Source organism: Protomyctophum parallelum (assembly GCF_964188405.1).
Source record: "Protomyctophum parallelum genome assembly, chromosome: 2".
Lineage (NCBI taxonomy): Eukaryota > Metazoa > Chordata > Actinopteri > Myctophiformes > Myctophidae > Protomyctophum > Protomyctophum parallelum.
Genome location: NC_139699.1, coordinates 57,304,081 through 57,321,808, shown reverse-complemented (window position 1 = coordinate 57,321,808; position 17,728 = coordinate 57,304,081). Strand labels below are relative to the sequence as shown.

The 17,728-nt window shown below is 40.8% G+C and overlaps 2 protein-coding genes across 2 annotated transcripts in view; both read left to right on the top strand.

Moving 5' to 3' along the window:
• The first annotated feature begins 2,419 nt into the window (after positions 1-2,419).
• Positions 2,420-14,643, top strand: LOC310878468 (MOB kinase activator 3B). Its single transcript, XM_083792797.1, has 5 exons — positions 2,420-2,553; positions 4,190-4,338; positions 4,632-5,058; positions 8,322-8,524; positions 12,640-14,643. The coding sequence occupies exons 3-5, from the start codon at positions 4,641-4,643 to the stop codon at positions 12,667-12,669; spliced, it is 651 nt and encodes a 216-aa protein (XP_083648923.1). The 5' UTR covers positions 2,420-2,553; positions 4,190-4,338; positions 4,632-4,640; the 3' UTR covers positions 12,670-14,643.
• A 1,968-nt stretch (positions 14,644-16,611) lies between these two features.
• Positions 16,612-17,728, top strand: part of epb41l4a (erythrocyte membrane protein band 4.1 like 4A) — a 41,913-nt gene continuing 40,796 nt past the window's right edge. The window contains exon 1 of the mRNA XM_083760186.1: positions 16,612-16,836. The gene's annotated coding sequence lies outside the window, so the exon portion shown is untranslated. The remainder of the gene's footprint in view (positions 16,837-17,728) is intronic.

Sequence of the window (17,728 nt, the reverse complement as noted above, 5' to 3'; positions counted from 1 at the left end):
AACCAAGGCAGGTTAGGAGTCGTCTTTGAGGTGAACTGTGTTCACTTTAATAGGGTTTATATAGAGTTTGTGTTGAGAGCATCTAATCCACAGTAAATCTAAATACTCTGCTGAGAAACCCCATCTTACCTGGTGATTTAATCAATTAACCTCTTGGCTAAGAACACTGCACTACACTACAATGGGACCTCGCTTTTGGCTTATTCTACAGACAGACACATTTCTCAAAATATGACAAACTATATTCAACAAAGTTTGGGAAGAGAAAAGTAGCTAGATAATGGGTAGAGTGGGTATAGTTACTAAATGTCCATCCTGGCCTGCACCTCATTCATGTTAAAGATCCTTTTGCGGGGCAGTTCTACATTTGCTTCAATGACAGATCCACTTTATTCTAATCTGTTCTAAGTGTGATGAGAATTCAAGAACGTTGGTGGATTAGCAATGAGGTGTGTGTGTGTGTGTGTGTGTGTGTGTTTGGGTGGGTGGAATGAAAACGTGGGTATCGGGTGGGTGGAATGAAAGTGTGTGTGTGTGTGTGTGTGTGTGTGTGTGTGTGTGTGTGTGTGTGTGTGTGTCCGTGTGTCCGCCCGCCTGTCTACACATTACACACAACCAAAAGTGGTTATGTGTTTGTGTTGTTTATCTAATATCAAGGCAATCAGAGAGTGCAGTCTGAGTCGCTATAGCCTAAGAAGCTCAATGAAAAGTAATCCATTCAGAAGGGGGGGGCTTTCTCCTCACGTCATGCTATTTATTACTTTATCAATTATGCTACAATAGTTATAGTTTATAGTGTCAGATATCACTCAACTATAAAACATAAAATCCTTTCCAACATGCAGCTTCCTTGGTGTAAAATAAATGGGCAAAAGTTAAAAGTACACATTCAATCTGTTATTTTGCACACTTTGATTGAATAGTTTATTGAGACAGAAATGCAAACAGCAGTACAGTCAAGCACTTTGGTCTAAATCCCTTTAGAATCTAAAAGGATATAACACACACACAAAAACATTCAGGTCCTATCCTGTATTAAAACGTATTCATAAAACGTAACGTAAAAAAAATAACAATATTCAATATCATCACAAAATATAAAACACTATAGGCCTACACGTAACATTATCAAACCAATCTGTATGGTTGATTGATTGATTTTAATACTTTATTATTCAGAAATGTAAACCGCATGAGTTACAGTCAGACACCTGAGCTAAAAGGATAACACAAAAAAGTCATGGGGACTATAGTTGTTTCCATTGTGGTCCTATTAATAAATAAGTACCGGTATGGTACATTGGTCCAGGCAGCAGCAGCCTACAATTTACAATTCAGGCATGTAGCAGACACTCTTAATCCAGAGCGATTTACAATAAGAAAGAACAAAAATTATGGCAATACATCACATACATAAAAAGTAGTTATCATGAAACATGCGTAAGCTAAGAATGTAACAGTGGAATATCTACATAATGAAACTATACATACTGTATACTATATAAAGTGCTATGACTACAGTCTACATACAAATGCAATTCTACTAGTGCTGTCTACGTAACATGCTATAAGTCTGTATAAATGCTATCTAACTCTACAGGCTAAGTAATACAATAAGTATATCTGCAGTTGGAGTGCATTTCAATCAAATCCTGGGAAGAGATCATAAAGGTGCTACATAAAGGTCCAAACTACTTTATGAACGTTTGTGCGATTCCATACATTCTCCAGGAGATGGTGCTATTGACGATGCCAAACATACACCATTGCCTGCCCAGTGCCTAATCGCAGTAGTAAACAAACCCGCGATCTAGAGCGAAAATTTACGATTAAACTAGTTAACATCCCAAAGTATTCCAAAGAGGAAGACTATACGTATTTAACGATAACTAGAACACTACACGATGTGTGTTTTTGTAGGAAATAGTATGTTTACATACATCGTTACGTTATTCATTGTCTGGAAGGGTAAAGAATAAAGATCCGAGGTGGCTTCACGGCACAGTCAAATCGGGATATTTCCGTTCTGCAAGTTAAGCTTTTTTTTTATCTTAGTAACAAAATGCTAGACAGGTGGAGGTGGGTGATACGGCAATAATTACTATTAAAGTAATTCATAATTCATAATTTTCCGATTAATTGAGTACAAAATAATGACCCAAAATGGAAACAACAAGCCAATATAAGCTTTCTTAAATCCTCTAGCAGACCTTCCTTGTAATTTGGAACTGTACTTTCAATCAATCACTAAGTTCGCCAATTAAAATAACTTAACAGGTCAAACCACCCCAAGTTTGACTGGTTTTTATACAAGTCTGGTTGTATAAACAACGGCTAACATGTTTCTCTCATTGCATCACAAACATCCCGAACATCCCGTTACACATAGAACGCATCATCCCCCCCCCCCCCCCCCTACATAGAAGAGTCAGTCTGGAGGAATGTTGTATCTTCGAACTGTACTTGTCGACGCAGGTCTGCGACTGAGTGTGTGTGTAGCCTACTACTGTGTGTGTGCGGCGCGCACTGGATGTGTTTTTATTGCTTCTTGAGGTAAGCACTGTAGTGAATTATTGACATTGTATGTATTTATACTCACAGAGTTTATACTCTGGCGGTTTTAAGCCCATGCGGTCTACTCTACACGGCGCCTGTTTCAATAGTACGTGACTTACTTTCTTCGTGTCGCATAGATTAACCTGAGAATAAGCTGCATCTGGACGTTGACGTTGCTTTTGTTGTTTGCTGCTTGTTTTTCTGGATTGGAAACATTAATTGAGCCTTTAGTGCTTATTAGTATGGGCGACCATTTACATAGATCAAAAACAGGCTTTTACTTTTAATACACTTTCCACTTCAGGTTCTATATCCTATTCATATTCCATTCTCTTTGTGGCAAGTGTATGGCTATGATTTAAAGATCGGGGACGGACGGGGTTCTGTTCTAAACGAAACATCGTAGGCTATTCGGGCACGCTTCAGAATTAAATGTCCACCAAAATCACAGGTAATAACGCATACTGTACTAAGGCTGAACTTCCATAGGGGGTTAAACTTGTGTTGAAAGAAGTCTTGTGACTAAAGTTGCTTAACTCTGGTGTAAAACGGCATCTGCATGTGCTCAGTAAATGTTCCCTGGATTAAACAGATTAAAGTAGAAATATGTGTTCCTCAGAGCACAGGTCTGCGCCAGGCCAAGTCAGTTACTATGGGTCGGCAACAATACAATGATGAAAAGCTAATAGCCTAAAACAACAGACATTTTCTACATCCACGTAATTGATCCACAAAGTGATTGTAAACACAGGTCTGATCTCTGATTTAATGTTACAGTATCAAGCAACCAAAAGGCTTACAGGATATGTGTCTGCTCTGTATTCATTGGAGCCAGATTCATGTTGATAACCAACATCATTAACATCAATTCCCTGACAGACAGACTGTCCAATGAAGTATGTGGCACAGCTTTAAGCAAAATACTGGGTTTTGCAAAGAAAACGCAAAATGGTTGTGTACGGATTAATGAATCCATGGGAAATGGAATTTTGATTGTATGAGCTACGGTCCTTCAACAGTTGATGGTGTGTGTGATGTTTTGTCAAAAATATCCAAAGATTTGCTCTGCTATAATCAACATCCTGGTGGCGCTATAACAGGCCAATGTGAGAAAATGTTTGTTTCGAGCCGATTGGTCCAATGGTGCCGGAGATTAGCTGCACACAGACGGACGGGCGAAAACATAGTCTCGGCCACACGTTGGGCCTGGCGGAGACAACCAAAACTAGTCTAAACTGAACTATACATTGTTTCTATTTCTAAATCTCAATCCTGTACAGACCTGAATTCTGAAAGAGGATTAGGTTTTGTTTTCAATCAGAACAGTGTGGAAACTTCACAACATTAGGCCTGCACACGCACGTGTGCACTGCACAGATGTACACATACAGTACACACACACACTCACACACTCACTCACTCAGTATGTCACAATAATACACACACTGTACAAATACACATATATAAATAGACACAGACACTCATTGTTCATATGCTTCACTAATACTCAACACTTTGCACACTCTGGCAACACTACCAGATTGTGCAACATCCAGCATAAAATATTGATGTTCAATTATTCTATCAGGCTGCAGGCTAAATGTTTTATGATTATATATTTGTGTCTCAACAGGACAAAGCAGCATGTGAAGTTCCAAAAGGAGAAACGCAACGGAAAGAAAGAAAGTCAGAAGCTTTTGGACTATTGGCCAGTTGGAATATTTGTTCAGAGCTTAGAATCCCAGTGTTTGAGTGACCTCTTGATGACCATTGGTCATTGAGGTGAAGCTGACTGCATTATTATCTGGAGTGAATTACATGAATTGAAAACATAGAATTAAGTGAAATGTCCAGATTATGAACTTTACAAGCAATTGCAACACCCTCTAGACCACAATGCCAATGGCTACATTATTCTTGTACTAAATAATGAGAATGGGATAGGACATGGACCCAATTTCTTCACTTTGAATATTATGGATGTTTCCCCCACAATATTGCCTTGATTTATGTATAGGTGGGCCGTCTGAAACGCATTTTCCGAATATACCTATAATCATTCCTGTCGACCGCAGACCTACACCATGTCCGTCCACCTAAAACAAGTCTTCCACAAGGACAGAACCTTCCGGCCCAAGAAGAAGTTTGAGCCGGGCACGCAGCGCTTCGACCTCTACAAGATGGCCCAGGCCTCGCTGGACTCTGGCGTGGACCTGCGGGCCGCGGTGCGCCTGCCGCACGGCGAGGACCTGAACGAGTGGGTGGCGGTTCACGTGGTGGACTTCTTCAACCGGATCAACCTGATCTACGGGACGGTGTGCGAGTTCTGCACGGCGGAGTCGTGTCCCATCATGTCCGGAGGCCCCAAGTACGAGTACCGCTGGCAGGACGACCGGCGGTACAAGAGGCCGACGGCGCTGCCCGCGCCCCAGTACATGAGCCTGCTGATGGACTGGATCGAGATGCAGATCAACAACGAGGACATCTTCCCCACCAGCATCGGTGAGTTTAGTTAGTTGGGGGGCCGAGTGGAATAGCAAGAGAGTGGCGACACGCTTTGATCTCGCCGCAAAGCGGGGTGCCTATGGGCTATACAGTTCCAAACATTGGAACTATCCCATTAAGATAGAATGAGCACTTTCGCATTCCATTGTTAACAATGGGAGTCAACGCTAGTGTCGCCACTCTCTTACTAGATTACTCTGGTTGGGGGAAGCCTTGTGGCCAGAAGGGTGTGCCACCAGTGTTGATTCCGTCAACTAAAACTAATACGAAAGATGTTCGTCGACTACCTTTTTTCCACTGACGAAAACTAAATGGAAACTAAGCTATGGTGACTAAAACTAAGACTAAATAAAATATACTGACAATTTCGTCAACAAATAAAAACTACCGGTAGACAAAAATGTTAGGAAGGGACTAGTGGACAAGAGATCCAGTATTTCTGAAAATGGCAGATCTACATGCTGACAACGTGTCGCAGCACGACGCGCTGTGAGCTTGTAGATCGGCTATTTTCAGTAAGTATAAAATCAGCCACTACGACGGCAACAAGGCCCGACAAAATACATTTTAGTCGAGTAAATCACCTGTAGATTTAGTCGACTAAAATCTTCTGATATTTAGTCGACTAAAACTAGACTAACACTAAAACATTCCGGGTGACTAAAATGTGACTAAAACGATGTGAAAACTATTCAAGAGACTATGACTAAAATTAAAATGCAAATTTGCTGCCAAAAACAACACTGTGCCACTTGGATTCCCTGTGTTGTATGGAAGGGAGAACAACGTCAAGCAAGTGTCTCTCAGTAACTGCTGCACTGGCAATGTGCTCTTGAGCAAGGCAATTTTAGCCCTAATTGGTACTGTAGACTAGAGTGGAGACGAGAGGCTCAACAGCAGAGGTGTGTTATAGGGTGTGTGTGTGTGCGTGTGCGTGCATGCGTGCAACGGAATATAAAAATAGAGCATTCACGTGTCTTGAGTTCTACCGGGGAGAGCGTTGACTGGTCCACAAGGCCTTCACCACGACAGCCAATATGTGCAGCTAAATATGTAGTGTGCTAGTATTGCATTTTATGCTGAGGAAAAGAAAATAACACAGCCCCCCCTCACGCATTAGAAAGACAATACCAGTCACTTACGTGTTTTCAGTGAAGTTAAAAATGGAGTTTGAAGTTACAATGGGTTTATGGTATAGGATTCTGATGAAATGCATAATCAAATATCAAAATTTTGAATCAAGCAATTTACAAACTGTCTGGGGTACACACAAAATCCCGACCTAACATAAAAAAAATGACCCCAGAAGCATTTCAAAGTGAAAAACCCCTTTAAGCAGCACTGGGAGAGTGAAAAGACAGGGTTGTAAAAATACCTGCCGGTGATAAAAAGGATAGTTGAGAAGAGTATGGGAGAGGAGAGGAATGAAGTCAGTTGGAAGAAAAAAGAGCTCGAGGAGGTGAGAAAGGTATCGATGTCTTCAAACTCGTCAATTATGTAGTGACACTGACATCCGATACACACCAACACATAATGTAGACAGTGGACACACACACACACACACACACACACACACACACATAGTGTACATGCCAAAATGTGTTGACATATTTTAATTAACAAACGACCAAGGCAACGTGGAATTTAAATATTACAGAACTTAAACTTGGCTTAAGAAACTAGTTGTTTGTCTACTGTCTGTACACGGGAGAATACACACACACACACACACACACACACACACACACACACACACACACACACTCACTCACTCACTCACTCACTCACTCACTCACTCACTCACTCACTTACTCACTCTTTCTCTCTCTGGCACCTGGGATGTACCTAAATACCCAAGAAAGTCTGCTCATTTTCTCTCTCTCTCTCTCTCTCTCTCTCTCTCTCTCTCTCTCCATCTGTTCCACTTCCTTCATCTTCGCCTCGTCACTAAAATGCATGTTAGAATGTCGCCTGTGTAAAGATGTTATCTTTGACCCAATAAAGAGCAACATTTTTGGCAAGTTTCTGACAGTGTGCGGGACCCTTTCTTTGTTTTTCATAGATAACCTTTTAAGTATGCTTTATTGCCCTACGCACCTGTCACTAGCCTTCTGAGGTGTGCATCGTCCTTTTGCTAAAAAGCCTGTGTAAAGATGCCAGCTTGTAGATTCCCGAGCCATCTGTAATAAAGCCTCAGAAGTGCACATGGACCTGTGAGGACAGGATCAGCTACACTGAATTTGCCGAATGTGAATATAGCTAGCTGTTGTTCTTTGTATTGCCGACAGGCTTTGAGGGAGACTGGCTACATTTGCTTGCTAGTTAACTGTAGCTTAAGCTAAATTAAGGTCACCTCAATAGCGAGAGACTGAGGTTTATCCATCGTCAAGCATGCACTGGACATCAGCCGGGGTTAGTTGTCTAATCCTGCTCCTATGGAGAACTAGGCCAGCCACCAGAGAGCCCTGACTCACCAGCCCCCTCAGCCATAGCTAAGTCTCTCTCTCTCTCTCTCTGTGTGTGTGTGTGCGTGCACTGTCGGCCACAGAATACTGTCCTATGGCATTTCTGCTCAGTTCTATATATTTGATAGTAATTGCCAACTATATGAGATCTATAGAACTGATACTGTGGCTATGAAAACTATACATTTTATTATGCTACAAATATGTGCAATGAAAAATGTATTTATTTGTATCTCTTCATTTATGTTCAGTTTTATAGAGAAAAGGAGAATAAATGTTAAACTATTAAATTCAGAATAGCAGAGAAAGGATTCACCCATTTTTCTTTCTTTTGTGTTAAACCGCCACTCTGCCACACAGTGGGACAAATGTTACTTAGACATTATCTTTAGATTGTATTTATGGGAGTTGAGAGCAATACTTTGACCATCAAATTAGTTTTGAAGTAACCACACACGATTTGGTCTCAGAATCCTTCACAAGTCTCTTTTGTGCATTGAATTCCTATAGTTAGAAGTCTGTTTTCTCCTCCTTCCGTGCTTCTTTACTGTTTAATTTCCTCGGTTTTCTCCCTCTCCAGCGTCTCTCTCCTCTGTGTACCTATGCCCCAATCCTTCATTCCCAGTTACTATTCTTCCTCTTTATCTCTCACTATCTTAATCCTTTGCTCCTTCACGCGCTCTGCTAACCTTCACTCGTGCCCTCTCTTCCTCTCTCTCTTTCCAACTTTAGCCTTTGCATTCGTCCGTAAATCTAATTTTGTCTCTCTCTCTGTCTCTTCGTCTTTCCCACCAGGTACACCGTTCCCAAAGAACTTTGTGTCAGTGTGTAAGAAGATCTTGTGTCGCCTGTTCAGGGTGTTTGTCCACGTCTACATCCACCATTTTGACAGAGTCCTTCTGATGGGAGCTGAGGCTCACATCAACACCTGCTACAAACACTTCTACTACTTTGGCACTGAGCTCAACCTGCTAGACCGCAAAGAACTGGAACCTCTGGTGAGTCTAATATTGCATATATATAATATATCCTCTGGTGAGCCAAAAAAGTTAATTCTTGTAAATGCATTCTGAAACTTTATCATATAAAATAACTACATACCTCTGGTGAGTAAAAAATAAGTAAATAAAGATTTAAAATAACAATCCAGCTCTACAGGTCAATTCAATCGTTACACTTAGTGTAGTGTTAAGTGTGTAGTTATTTACACTAATTGAGAAGGTAGGGGTTTGAACCAAATCTAATCGAGGGCTGTTTGAGACTGTATGAAAAAGCTCAGCGTTCTCCCTGAATGACAATATTTGTGGATATTTCACTTGTGATATCTCACTACGTGGTTCTCACCAAATTCACTCTCCACTTCAAATTGGGTCCTGAATTTGACCCTGTTGTAACAGGGTAGCCTACCTATCTACGTCCTCATCAATATTATTTGCTGTTTAAAGCGCTGGCGCCAGTCGCGTTAGAATTAATCATACCTCCCGTTGTTGTCGATCGCCTCGGGAGTGTCTTGGCTACATCAAGCTACTTCAGCTACATCCGGGATAGTGGCTGGTGCGTCTCTAAATGTGCTCCGCTGCTATAAATCGCTGGGCGCTCTGATTTATTGGGTTAAATAACCCTGGGCGTTCGGGGTGTTTTGAATAAGTGGGGGGCTACTATAGTTTCATAGGAAAAAAAATCTGGATCTGTTTCTACTTCATTAAAATGGACTTATGGTTCTCAAAAGAGTTTAGAACATTCAAACGCCACACCCCTGCAATACGAGTTTGAACACGTCAAACCCTTGTCGACGCTCTGAAATGATTCTGAAAGACGCGTCAACAGGTTTAGACGCGTCCACTTGATGCCTGCAGTGCGGATACAGCCATTTAAAACAATGCGTGTGTTTGATGAAGCTTTCAGTGTCTCGGGGGCCATCACTGTCTCACTACTAGAGAACTTAAGAACGATACAAGGCTGCTGTTGCAGTGTTGTTTTCGTCGATTAAAACAAGACGAAAAATGTTCGTCGACTACCTTTTTTCACTGACAAAAACTAAATGAAAACTAAGCTACGATGACTACAACTAAGACAAAATATATCGACAATTTCGTCAACAGATAGAAACTAGACTAAAATGTTAGGAAGGGAGTAGTGGACAAGAAATCCAGTATAAGTCATGTTACACTTGGTTGCATGCTGAAAATAGCCGATCTACAAGCTCACAACTCGTCGCGCTGCAACGCGTTGTGGGCTTATAGATCGGCTATTTTCAGCAAGTATAAAATCAGTCATTACGACGGCATCATGGCCCGCCAAAACACATTTTAGTTGACTAAATCAACTGTAGATTTAGTCAAATAAACATTGATGACTAAAATTAGACTAACACTAAAACATTCCAGGTGACTAAAACTAAATTAAAACTATTCAAAAGACTATGACTACAACTAAAATCAAACACTGGGCTGTTGATGGGACAGACTGGCTATGGGGGGGAACAAACTGGCTACTAACTTCCAGGTCAAACCTGCCTGCCCACATTTTGTGGTTCATGTGATACATTCTGATTGTAAAACCTGTTTGCATAGTTGTAGCACGTAGACCTGTGTCAGATAAGGATGGGTGTGTATGTGTGTGTGATGTAGGGAGGACTGTGTGTGTGTGTGTGTGTGTGTGTGTGTGTGTGTGTGTGTGTGTGTGTGTGCGCTTAATACTTCCTAAATTCCCTCTAACTCTTGTCTAACTCATCTCTTCAGCTGTATTTATTATTATATTATTATTAAGTCACTCAGTTTATCAGAAAAAACTGTTTTCTGAAAAACGTATCAGTGGTGCACTGGTGCTGTTCATGTCAAGGACCTCCAGAATTATTGCGAACGCAATGAGCACTAACTATGAGACCCTGCAGATCATGTCTGTCTGTCTGTCTGTGTGTCTGTCCCGCTGTGACACCACCCGCCCGCCACCAGAGAGCGCAGCTGTAGCACACACACACACACACACACACACACACAGGGCGCAGCTGTAGCACACACACACACACACAAACAACCACACACACACACGAGCTGCATTCGCTTCCCGCGTTTGCGCGTCTTACTTGTCTGTAATTAGCCGCCGACCCCCATCTGAAAATATGAAGAAGCAACGATTTGAGTTAAAAACTTGCGCTATGAAAGAATATAATATTCAAAGATTTGTGCTGCATTTTTACGATTTTTCAAAAATAGCAGACCTACAAGCTTGTAGCGCGCCACTCGGTGGCGCGCTATGAGCTTGTAGATCTGCTATTCTTCAATAGCTAAAGTATAACAAAATGCTTAAAACGCCAAAAGGGGTTCCCGCCTTGAATGGATTTAAAAGCCCAGCTTGATTTGGTACACAGTTCATCCCAAAATCTGCCTCTATGAGGTTATGACATACCGTTGTGTGCCGTGCCCGGTGCATGCTCATATTTTGGCGCTTGGGCCAAAATATTAGCCCAAACTATTTTTACCTTTTGGGTGGCACTAGGACAAAAAGGTAAAAATTGTTGAGTTGCATCTGGCCTAAATAAAGGTGGTGCCAGAGGAAAGGCCATTGAGTCACCAGAATACGTAATGGCTTTCCGCTGGAGAGCATGAAGGTTTACAGCAAATTCCATGTAAATCCAGTTCCGAGTACGTTTTTGAGATGAGTTATTTTAGAAGAAGAAATAACAGAAGGATGGACAGAGAGGGGGAAACATAATGGAGTCATTGTTGGGCCAACAACAACATGAGTATGATCATAAGAGTTACTCATGACCAGCTACACAGTTCAGTGTTCTAGTATTTCAATCCCGAGTGTTCATTTAATATTGAATGTGTAAAAACCTACTCACAAGGGTACATCCTTTATTGAACTACATTCAGGATTTTTCTGTACTCAACAATAACCATGATCAGCATTCTGTAACTATATTGAAATTACATGATAACAGGTAGTTTAATAATTCATTGTGATACCTTTTTTGCCTATATATATTTTGCCTATTTTACCTATATATTGAGACATATTAAAAATATATGACGGAATCTGTGAGTAGACACAGTGACACACACACATGAACAAACACCGATATGGTCTGGCGTAAATAAATACGCCAGACCATATCGGCCTTTGTGGTTTAATGCCTAATCCAGATTAGAGAGATCTCTACTGTGGTAATCTATAAATCAAGAGTATAGTTTGCACGGAAGACCTTTACTGTAATCTCTAAATCTTTATCTGTAGCCAGAGGGGTGGGATGGGTTGGGTTGGGTGGGGCTGGGAAGAAAAGTGGGCATGTTCAGAAAGCTGTGGTGGGTGTGAAACCCCAGGCCAGCTGGGGGTAATCAGTGAGAACTTCATGGGAACTGTAGAAGACTCCCGTGCTGATGTATTATACTAGACGTTAAAGGCCCGCACGTCTAGAGTTCAGTACGTAATAAAACATGAACAGCCATTAAGGTGCCTTGAGAAGAAGGCACTTTTTGCTGGGTAGCTCCAACATGTAGCAACTTGTTGGTAGCCCGCCCATTAAAGCCACAATTGTCACCTACAGTATAAATGACACCATTTATAATGAACTTGCTTCTCACTCACACATTGTGGTCATCGCACTTTTCTGTTAATGTCATTCACTAGCAAAATATTAACCTGAGTTACGTATATATCTGCTGCTGTGTCTACTGATGGAATGTATGTTTCACAGTATCCACTAGTATATGTCCCAGCAAGCACGGCCAGGACCTGGACGAATCAGTGACGTCTCTATTTGGGCCAGATCAAATCACACCAAGACTAGTCAGATCCGGCCCAGATTATCACCTGCTTTCAACCAACATAAATTCTGCCCACTAACAGGGACTTCCCTGGATGAATCAGAGAGTCCGATCGAGGCCAGATCAACTTAAGTCATATCATAACTAGTCAGATCTGACCCAGAATAAGCTATATTATTTCAACTGGTGAAGACGTCCTGGAAATGACGTAAAGATCATCCCCATATGGGCTGTGATCTGGCCTAGTCCTGAACGTCACCAGAGTCACCGGAGGACGTCGTCATGATATAATTTGGCTTGCTGGGGTATTGATATACTTTGCTGTCTCTCTCTCTCCTATTTAGAAAGAGATGTCCCTTCGGATTTGCCACTGAGGAAGCTGATGGCACGGTGTCAGGATCAGGATGGAGATTGTGTCCGTGATGACCTCATTCACAGGTGGTTACCATGGCAAGGACCCGGCCCATTAAAGCGAAGCAGGGTCTCACTTTAATGTGGCAATGTCACACCTTCATCAGTGGTGGAAAATGTTGCGGAATTTAAACTTGGTTGGGAACATCGCCACAAGAATTCAAATAGACTCCTTCTGAATATACAGTGGGATTCTCATAAAGTTCCATTTTAATTCGCCGGTAGAATTCTTAATGGGTCTCATTCTACGGTTCCAATTATCATAGAATTGTCTAGAATTCTCACACTTCTACTCTAGTAGGTAGGACTATCATTGACTTCCCTTTCAAGACTTTTCTAAAAGAAAAAAGAAAAGAAGAAGAAACTTCTAAACAGCCTACACGTTTAAATTAAACTGCATAATGAAATGAAACACTGCGATTTGAAAGTTTAAAATGTAAACCATTTCAATTTGCACTGTACACTTTCTGCGTCGGCAAGGATCCACACTAGCACGTCTAAAGCTATATCAGATGAGGCCAACAAGCTATTCTGCTTTACATCCTTGTATAGCCACAACATGGACATTTAGGATGTCTATGTTGATCCATGCAGGGAGGTGAAATTAATCATTTTAATTGTGTATACAGTAGCACACACAGCCACACACCTCCATTCCCATGGAGTTCAGAGCACAGTCTGACGAAATAAATGCTGCTCAAGGGCATTTTTGCTGGACTGGACACACTTCCTGTCGTGGAGGGTTGAATCGGTGACTTTTGGAACACTGTTGTCGACTGTTGAACCGTCAAGCCACAAAAAGCATATATTTTCTTTTCTCATAAAATATAGGACACTTTGGTAGGAGAAGGATTCAATGGCTGTTGAATAACGGGAATAACAGGCGAACAAGTTAGAAAAATATATATTTAAAAAAATCAACAACTGCTGTTTGATGTATATTATGTTATGCTAAACTGAAATGTTCTACAAGGTACTATGTGTTAATGTTGCCACTAATGATTTTTTTATATATATATTATTTGATTAGTCTATGGTCTATGCATTTTTTTGTATTATTTTTTATTATTATTTGATTAGTCTATGCAATTAATTGGCATAAACTTATAGTAAAATAAGTTAGTACAATATGAACCCAAATGTTATCTGAACCCAAATGGATATCTAGTCAAAAACATAACCTTTTACTTCATAATATGGAATTATAATGAGAATTCACATAATGGTGAAGATGTAAAAGAACAAAAATTTGAAATATATGCATGCTACATCACAATCACAAACAATAAAATATGACTCAAAATACCAAATTTGGTGGAAATGTCTACTGTGCTTGTGACTTTTTAGCTTATAACTCAACTTGTGATTGACTTGCTGATAAGCCTATTTAGAACATTCATCCAAAGTCTTGATCAATGGTGAAAATGTTAACCAAATCTCAATAGACAAACACCTGCTTGTTTTTATTTGTCAGCCAGTGAAATGAGTAAAAACGCAATTCAGCATTTAATCATTATGACACAGTAATCAGCAAACCTTTTATACCGGTAGTTTATGCTTGTAAAAATTGCCTAATCAATTATCTGATTAATCACACTGCAGTTTGGTATTGAACATGAAAAATATGTTTGTATGTTTTTATACTCGGGTACATGTAGATCTGAATCTGAATGGTTTTATTCCCATTTAAAATACATACAGTCTGTCTGACCGATCACAATAAAGAACTGAATCTGAATCGCAGCACAGTGGTCTGGTCGTGACACTTGACAGTCCATGAGGATGAAATCACATCACAATCTAATATTAAGCAGCCTTAATTAACAAGCAAAAAGATCATCAGGTTGGACTATTGACTTGCACAAAATCTTCAAATTTCACCCACTTCTTTACACCTGTAAACCTGTGATGTGACAATAAAATGTATTCTGATTCTTGCTGCTGTACGTGTCTTCGCAAATGTTATAAGGTCTACTGTATGTGGCACTTTTTGATGTTCGCTTTCATGTCGTCCTCATTATCATTTATTTTAACGTCTTGGGACGCGTCCTATATGAGAAGTTATCGCTTGTTTGGACAACTTGGCCAATCCATCTGTGCTAGTTTGTTGGGCAATGACTGCCAGTAACGGTAAGGATGTCTGCCCCCTCCAGGACAGCTGGTGTTGGAGACATCCAGAATGACAGTCATTTTACACTTTGTTGCATGCTGAAAATAGCCGATCTACAAGCCCACAATGCGTCACGCTGGGACATGTTGTGGGCTTGTAGATCGTTGAAAAAAGTCATTACGACGGCATCAAGGCCCGCCAAAATACATTCTGTTCGACTAAATCAACTGTAGATTTAGTCTGAGTATCGGAGTAGGAGCAAAAATATCCCAAACCTGCTTGACTCCAGTCTCAACCCTGAAGGGTTCCGTTTCATCTCCATGGCCACTGAATACTGGGGATGACATTCAGTCGGTATCCAGATGTATTTTGTCAGGATAGCCATTTTTGGCTGACAGTTCAAAGAGTGGAGGTATATTATGAAGACTATGAATCATGGCAGGTTTTTTCCTTCTTTCTGTGGGGGCGAAATCCACTCTGACACTCCGAGGAGAATGTTTTCTGGCAGGGGGGGATGAGTTCACCAGAGTTTGAGTTTTCCCAGGAGGGCAATACGATGTTCATTTCTGCAGGTGGTCCTTAACCTACAGAACTTCTGATGGCATACCATCAGATCTTGTTCTTTATGTTCCTTATGGATGGCAGGTGGTTCTCAACGTTTTTGGCTGGGGACCCCCGGAAATGCTTTGGCCATGTCTTGCGCTTGTGTACTATGTAAACTCTTCATTTCCATTGTCCAGCCATACGGGTCCATTTGGTTTCATTTCACACTCTCACGAGTTACATCTGCATTAAATTAAATTAAATTACTAAGACAATTTACAAGAGGTTACACAATTAGAGATTGTCAAATATATATTCTTTTTGATCAACGTTTGTTATCTCTCCTAATGGTACCAACATCGATACAGCATGGAATTGTGGACAAAATCTTATCCAACGACAACAAAGTATTCTTTAATTTTAGGTCTGAGAGGCTAGATCTAATTGAATGGTGGTCCGTGGGTGGCTCATAATGCCAATTGAATAGTGGGCCTTGACATGAAAAAGTGGCACTTTGTGGCACTCTGTCTTGTATGTATTATTGAAATTGTGCTGAGAAAAAATATGATGTTTCTAGTACTATACTAACCTAGCATCACCAGACTATATTTCTACCAAAGAAATATGTAATTCTGCTCCCATAACACTAGGTGGCGCACTTTAACCGTATACATGTTTTATATTTAATTGTGATGAAAATATGGCCTTCCCTAATTAAGGCTAGGCCAAAACCACGTGTTTACGACCTAACTAAGCAAGTAGAGGCTGTGACACTGAGAGGGATTGACATTTAATTAATTTAGTTACATTATATTAATGTCCTCCTATAGATCATGCAAACAGGCAACTTGTAGTAGATTCATTTTTGTAACGTGTCGTAATAGACTGTCACAATTCACAATATAGGCCTATACTGTAGATATCAATCATATCATATCAATAACTTTATTGAACTCATAGCAGGTAACTGAATTAATTTAATTGGTGTGTCAGCACCTTGCACTTAAAATAGCCATATCAAATATTATTATATGCAAATATAATGCCAAACCCTTTTGCACTTAATGAGGGAGAGAGAGAGAGAGAGAGAGAGAGAGAGAGTTTGGCCAGTCCGGATGGGCGGAGTCATGCTTGGTTTGAACTGAGATCGAGAGGTGAGAGAGGGGGAGAGAGAGAGAGAGAGAGAGAGAGAGAGAGAGAGATGAGCACACCGCTACTTAGCAACGAGGCTGTTTCTTTTTTTTTGTTTTTTTTCTAACAACACAAGGGGACCTCTCCGCTTTCTCTACTGCTTCCATGGTGGGAAATTACGCACAAACGCTACTTTGTATCGTGTGTATATTCGCAACACTTGTTTCGTAGGACGAGGAGGACGAGGATGCTTGACTGAGCGCCGCGGCCAACAATTTGAAAACTCACAAAGTTTATAATAATTTGTTTTTATTTTGGGGTCGAGTACCAGCCAGTCACCGCGGTGGTAAGTAGACGGTTGGAGGTATTTAAAGAATGTCTCTGTAATGTTGGTTTAGAATCTTAATGACACGTTAGTGTTGCCGAGGCTGGAATTATTCCCCGATCGAGGTGTGTGTGCGTGTGCGTGTGTGTGTGTCGCGCGCGTGCGTGTGTGAAAGATGTCAAATAGACATATATAGGGACAGGGTCAAAGATGATACATTGGTAGAGCATGGCACCAGCCGCGCCACCATGTCCATTCATAAAGGACCTGCAAATGAAAGATTATGGTCTTAAGTTAAGCTATAATAAATATAATAATATTGAACTAAGTGCTGCTTACTGTAACTTCTCCTATAGCAGTGGTTCCCAAAGTGGAGTCCGGGGACCCCCAGGGGATCCTCATTCCCACTCAGACTTCTGAAGTGGACTAATTTCGCAATGCCCCCTGTATAGTATAGTATATAGTAGCCCCATATGTGCCCTCTCCCTACGCTCATTCTGGAGCTACAGAATGAGCGTAGTGAGAGGGCACTATATAGGCTACTAAGTATATAGTAAGTATAGTATAGTGATTACAGAAATGTCTATATAAATTCATAATAGTATAGGCCCATAATGCATGACACATCCGTTTTCTTTTTGGTGTGTGTGTGTGTGTGTGGGGGGGGGGGGGGCGGGGGGTTTAGAGTTATCTCACTATTCTACTGAATTATAATTGGGTTTTTTTAGCAATGCACCGAATATTCGGCAGAAAATGGCTAAAAATGCATTTTCGGCCTATTCGGTTTCGGCCTGAATAGGCAGAAAATATATCACAGAATAGTGTATGCAATTATACATTCAAAAGATCTGAATAAATGTTTTATGGACGCATAATAGTGATTATTATTTAAGTTAAGTTTTGCCATAACCAT

Excerpts from the sequence above, each read along its gene's own strand:
- LOC310878468 (XM_083792797.1), top strand. The coding sequence starts at position 4,641 with ATGTCCGTCCACCTAAAACAAGTCTTCCACAAGGACAGAACCTTCCGG. Across the intron at positions 5,059-8,321 it reads CATCTTCCCCACCAGCATCG|GTACACCGTTCCCAAAGAAC; the intron begins GTGAGTTTAGTT and ends CTTTCCCACCAG. Across the intron at positions 8,525-12,639 it reads GCAAAGAACTGGAACCTCTG|AAAGAGATGTCCCTTCGGAT; the intron begins GTGAGTCTAATA and ends TCTCCTATTTAG.